Genomic DNA, 6,528 nt, shown 5'->3' on the forward strand with positions numbered 1-6,528 from the left:
TCTCCATTCCGAGAAAGTACTTGAGGTTTCCAAGATCCTTGATCTCAAATTCCTTTGTCAGTAATTTTTTAAGTAAGTCAATTTTCTCTTCATGATCACCTGTCAAAATTATGTCGTCCACATATACAATGATAATTGCCAGCTTCCCTTCTGGGAAGTGTTTCACAAATAATGTGTGATCAGATTGACATTGAACGAATCCGTACCCTTTCACTACCTTAGTGAACCGTTCAAACCAGGCCCTGGGAGATTGTTTGAGACCATACAAGGATTTTTGGAGTCTGCAAACCTTGTTGAAGTTTGATGTCGTCTCAAGTCCAGCAGGAATGTCCATGTAAACTTCTTCCTCTAAGTCACCATTGAGGAAGGCATTCTTCACATCAAGTTGGTGAAGTGACCAATCGAGATTAACTGCCAAGGATAAAAGTACACGAACAGTATTGAGCTTGGCAACTGGAGCAAAAGTTTCTTGATAGTCAATGCCATAGGATTGGGTGAATCCTTTGGCAACCAACCGAGCCTTATACCTGTCCACATTACCATCTGCCTTGTACTTTACTGTGAAAATCCACTTACACCCAACTGGTTTCTTACCTCTTGGGAGGTCAGTAATTTCCCACGTACCATTCTTTTCCAGCGCCCGAACTTCCTCATCGACTGCCGCCTTCCACTTAGGATACTTGAAAGCTTCCTGAATATTCCGAGGAACTTGTATCTCTGTGATGCTAGAAGTGAATGCACGAAACGTAGGTGATAGCTTATCATAAGAAATAAAATTTCCAATGGGATGCTGAGTGCATGATCGAATTCCTTTCCTCCAAGCTATGGGCATATTAAGAATATCATTTTCTAACTCGGAATCAACAGTACCATCAGGAGCGTTGTTACCTGGAAGTTTGCTTGGATTAGGACCCGGTTCAGCCTCATGGGTTTGTTGAGAAAGTGCTCCTTCCTCCGTTTCCTCTTGGATGTGCTCCTTATCCCACAAGTCAACAATGGACTCGGGCTGATTAAATGACTCTTGAGGAATGTGATTTTCAGTGATGATGGGTGGCTCACTGAATGACTCAAGATCCCAAAATTGATATTCCTGAGTTGAATTCTCCCCCTGAATATCGTTTTTGGGATAGTAAGGCTGGGTTTCAAAAAATGTGACATCCATTGAATTGTAGAATTTTCTTGTGACCGGAGAGTAACACTTATACCCTTTTTGATTTGAAGAATACCCAAGAAAGATGCACTTGAGTGACCTAGGATCAAGTTTACTTCGATGTTGTTGATTGATATGAACAAAAACAGAGCACCCGAAAATTTTGGGTGGGACGGTGGAGATGAGACGAGTAGTCGGAAAGGATTTTAGGAGTGTTTGACAAGGTGTTTGGAATTTTAGTACCCTAGACGGCATCCTATTGATGAGGTAGGCTGCCGTAAGGACAGCTTGCCCCCAGAATAATTTTGGAACATTCATGGAGAACATTAGTGATCTAGCCACCTCTAACAAATGCCTATTTTTCCTTTCAGCGATTCCGTTTTGTTGTGGGGTATCAACACATGAACTTAAGTGAACTATCCCTTCTTGTACTAGAAATTCTCCTAGAATGGAGTTGAAATAATCCCTAGCATTATCAGACTTTAGAATTTGTATTTTTGACTGGAATTGGGTCTGAATCATATTTTTAAAATTTTTGAAAATTTGACTCGTTTCAGATTTTTCTTTCATGAGGAATACCCAAGTTAATCTAGTGTGATCATCTATGAATGAGACAAACCACCTAGTACCAGTTACATCTTTTATTCTTGACGGACCCCAGATATCGCTATGAATCATTGAGAATGGACTAGACTCTTTATAGGGTTGAATGGGAAAATGAGACCGGACTTGCTTTGATAATTGACAGATTTCGCACTCAAAGGATTTTGGATTTTTATGAAATAATGAAGGAAATAAATGCTTGAGATACATAACATTTGGATGACCTAAGCGATAGTGCCACAACATAATTGCACTATCGTTATTTTGACATGAAACCGAAAAAGAATTACTACCAACTGCCATTTGAGGTTGTTCTTGTGGATCATGGAGCTCCTTAAGGATGTAGAGTCCAGAGCATTCCTCAGCATTGCCAATCGTCTTCCCCGAATCCAAATCCTGAAATTCACAGTGAGTGGAGGAAAAATTAGTAATACACCTCTTTTCCTTAGTGAGTTTACTAATTGACAATAGATTACAGTCCAAGTTAGGAACAAGGAGAACAGAGTTGAGAGTAAGATCCCTTGATAGCACAACTGAACCTGTTCCGGCAACCTTTGATAGTGAACCATCTGCTATTCGGACTGTTAAATTATTTGGACATGAGCTATATGTATCAAAAATTGTCGCATCTCCCGTCATATGATCAGATGCTCCTGAGTCCACGATCCAAGGTTTTTTACGTTTCTTACCAACAGTAAAGGCACTCAAAAAATTACCTTTGTGAGCCAAGGTTCCGGAACCAATGAGCTGGTTGGAAGATGAGCCAGTTTGTGACTGTACTGACAAAAGAGGAGACAGTAGTTTCTGAAGCATCTCCATTTGCTCCTTATTAAAAGGGCTAGCTTCAGGTTGTGGCGATTGTTCATCGGTAGCCACATGATTGCCTCGTCCTTCTTTCTCAAGTGGTTGACGTGGCTTCCAATCTATTGGCTTTCCATGAATCTTCCAACAAGTTTCTCTTGAGTGTCCCGGCTTTCTGCAATGATCACACCAAGGTCTACCTCCTTTAATTTTTTGACGGTTGTCAAAAGGAGCGAATTGAGTCTTAAGAGCCGAGCTTTCTGCCATATTCGGTTGTTGATGGGATCCCATCATGAGATTTTTCCGACTTTCTTCACGACGCACTTCAGAGAATGCCTCTCTGAGGCTAGGTAGAGGTTTTACTCCCATGATTCTTCCTCTGATTTCATCAAGATTTTTGTTCAAACCTAACAAAAATTTAAACACACGTTTCCCTTCGACAATCTTTTTATACAACAAACCATCTGTAACACAATTCCAGTTATGAACCTCAAACGTATCAAGTTGACGCCATAGACGAGTAAGAGTATTGAAATATTCAGTTACCGTAAGGTTTCCTTGACGCAAATCGTGGAGGATGCCTTCAATCTGGATGATTTCAGATGTGTTTTCCTTGTCTGAGAAAGTTTCTTTTGCAATGTCCCAGATTTCTTTGGCAGTATCAAATGACAGAAAATTTTCACCAATGTCAGGGGTCATAGAGTTGACTAGCCAGGACATGACCATATTATTTTCTGCTATCCACTTCTTGTAGGTTGATGCTGTGGTTTCTGGTGCCGCCGAAGCTCCGGTGATGTAGTCATCTTTCTCCTTTCCCCGTATAAACATTAATATGGATTGAGACCATTGCAAATAATTTTGCCCATTCAGTTTATGGGCTGTGATTGGCAGATGAGAGGTTTCCATTTGATGAGAGGATGAAGACGATGAGATGATGATATCAGAAGTAGAGGATGATGAGTTGGTAGCCATTCCAAAGGCTGGACCGTATTTAGGCATAACCTAGAAGAATAGAATTGAGTAGAAAAAAAAACTGACTAAAGATGAAGACGATGAGACAGGATTAAACCTGCTCTGATACCATGAAGAATTTGAAGACTAACTATGGAGGAACATAGACTCAATTCATTCTATGATACTCTTATTACAATGAAAGAAAGCATAAATAAATAGCCTACAGATATGAGACAATTCCGGACTGGTATATTATCACCGGACGGAATTTCCCTTACATGGAAAGAGAATAAACTCTTACATGGAAAGTGAATAAACTATTACATGGAAAGAGAATAAACTCTTACATGGAAAGTGAATAAACTACCTTGCTAGAATTACTCCTAAATCAATTATAATAAAAGCAGTATATTTCACTAATTTAGGGAAGTAAACAGAGGATGCTAAATATGGGGAGGAACGCACAGGATGGAAGGCGACGTGGGCTTGATTTCCAACACAGTTATCAAGAGAGCAGTCAAAGCTAGAGCTTATTTACAGGGTTTATTGGCTTTGAACAAATGCCTCGAGATAACAGCATGAAACCCTCTCAATCTTTCTAATGGATGAGTTTCATAATGCGAGATGATTCGGGTTCTGATTTATACTCAGGAGGAAGGGGTTTCCACCATTTAACAAAGGTGGAATTCTCCAACAACACATCCTTGCCCAAAGATTCATCATCAATCCATTTAATAAGATTTTGCCCCAGTTGCTGAACCTTCTGCTTAATTTCTGGAGAGGATCCGTTGCTTCTAGTTTTAATGCGGAGGTCCTCTACCTCAGCCCAGAAACAGGATTCTGAGCGGGATCCAGATGGCTTCTTTTCAGCATGCTCGAGCCAATTTTGGATGTATCGATATCGTTTTGGTCGAGTCCCCTTTTTCACGTAGAACCCTGTCTCTTCATCCTTGGCGTGTCGATAGAAGTTGGCAATATCTAGAGGCTCAACCGTGCGGCGATAATCGGTTCCAAGTCGTATAAAGTCATGGCTCTTCTCAAATTCATCCGGAAGTTCATACGCTATTAACATTTCCATCATCTCGTCCCAGTAACCAGCTAGCACAAGCCTGCTCACATTAGCCTGGAAGTCATCTTCTTTTTCTTGGAGCTTGAAGGAATCATAGTAGCCCAGTCCGCAAGTCTCGGCCTTTTCCTTGTACTTACTCAGCTTTTTTAATTCACCTTCAATCTTTTGCTTATAATCATTAATGATCTTATCCTGGTTTCTTGACTTTAGCTTCTCCAACTCTCCTGTAGCTTGAAGGCATAGCATGGCTTGTGTGCTCTGCAATCCAAAACACTAGAACATCAGCTGAGATTTACATACATATATGGAAGCTAAAATTCTGTAGTTTGGCAGTAAGAAGAAAGAAAGAAGGCTCACCAGGCCGAGGTCATTCAAGGTCGTGTTGACTGTGGCTGGACTGCCATCAGAAGACACCGGAAGCTCTTCCAGATGATCTAGATAGACTACATTCTGCTTTCCTAAGCTCTGTAGTTCCTTTTGGTAGTCCAAGTGTTCAATTAGGCCTTTTTTTGCCGCCTGTGCATCTTGTTCTTGGCTCCACTGAGCACAGTAAAACAGTATCTGCAGTACTGCATTCGGGTTCCTTACGACAACCAGTTTTCCACTTCCACTGCAGAAGATGTAAGTTCCGAAAGGTCTATAAGGGCTGAGCTCAATGAAGTTCCTTAGAGTTTCCAACGCCGGGATTTTGCATCCCATGAGATTGCAGGCATCATAGTTTGCAACCAAGGATGCATTCCTCATCACGCTGGAATAGAAACCTAAAGGAGAATCAATGGGTTTTCTGAAGAATTCAGATCTGGGATTGAAGAAATCGAGAATTTGTTTGTGCTCAGTGGATGAAGGGCCAAGCATAATCCGAGGGATCACATCGTATCTCATAACAAAATGAACGAAGTGGTCGGACCATTTCTCCCGCCTGACAGCACGACCGAAGATCCGATCACCGACGAGGGGGGATCCGAAAGTGACGCAGCGGGGTGGGCTCTGATTGGGCTCTGACTTCTCCAAGAGGTATAGAGTTGCCAGGATGGCCACCGGAGCACCCGACGAGTAGCCGGTGAAAACAACTTGCTTCTTCTCTCCAATTACTTTTTTCACCTGAAAAATCCAACCCCAACATCCACATTTTGAATTCACGAGATTGTTTTTCATATATCTATGCATAAGTTGAATTGAAGTACCTTTTTGGCAAGTGATGATTGGATGGCATTGAATCGCCGGAGAAACGACCCGTTGACCAGAGCGACTCCTTCATCGCCTAAACTTTTAAGCGAAGGAAAGTTACTAGTATCCATCTTCGTTTCTCCAAAAGGTGGCTGTGCACACCAATCATCGGGAAGCCAAGATCCAGCAAATGCAAAAACAGTAACGGGTAAGCCTTTCTTGCGAAGAAATGGCTTACCAGTGCAATCGTGGGCTTCCATGGCTAGAGAAGCCGCTGCATTAATGACTTCGTCGCTCAACCCAATACGATCTCCAAGTGTTTCTCCCATTTTCTCTCTCTGTGTGTGATTTGAAGCTGTGACGCTGCAGCTTGATTTATAACCAGTGGGCAAGAGAGTGAGTGGTTTATCGGCCATTTCGGATCACTGAACAGATAATTGAGCTAGACTTTTGGTTGACGGGAATGGAATCATATTCCGCTGGATTGCAGTTTCCCGGAAATGACAATGGAGAGAGGCCCACACGCTTTTGACGACAGTCGGAGCCGCCATGTCCCACTTTTTCCTTTTTAAAAATTAGATATATGCCTTGAGATCAAGCCCCAACAACTTTTTAATTCCCACCTTTCCACTTACGCGCGTCATTTCGTATTTGACGGTTCGTGTTATCGTCGTGTAAAAGCTCAAACGTCTTCCTACTAATTTCAAAAGTGTGACGTGTTTGTCAAAATATTATTTTTAAGTAAATTTGGATTCATTTACAATTATTTCACTTTTGAAAATCT

The 6,528-nt window shown here is 41.5% G+C and overlaps 1 protein-coding gene across 1 annotated transcript; it reads right to left on the minus strand.

The window, feature by feature from the left end:
* Nucleotides 1–4,010: 4,010 nt before the first annotated feature.
* LOC117904853 (protein EDS1-like) lies at nucleotides 4,011–6,181 on the minus strand. The gene is made up of 3 exons (XM_034817642.1): nucleotides 5,762–6,181; nucleotides 4,935–5,678; nucleotides 4,011–4,835 (listed from the first exon to the last, which is right to left on the minus strand). Exons 1-3 carry the CDS (start codon nucleotides 6,158–6,160, stop codon nucleotides 4,107–4,109), a joined length of 1,872 nt encoding a protein of 623 aa, XP_034673533.1. The 5' UTR covers nucleotides 6,161–6,181; the 3' UTR covers nucleotides 4,011–4,106.
* Between the last annotated feature and the right edge of the window lie 347 nt (nucleotides 6,182–6,528).

The sequence above is a fragment of the Vitis riparia genome, chromosome 17 (assembly GCF_004353265.1).
Source record: "Vitis riparia cultivar Riparia Gloire de Montpellier isolate 1030 chromosome 17, EGFV_Vit.rip_1.0, whole genome shotgun sequence".
NCBI lineage: Eukaryota > Viridiplantae > Streptophyta > Magnoliopsida > Vitales > Vitaceae > Vitis > Vitis riparia.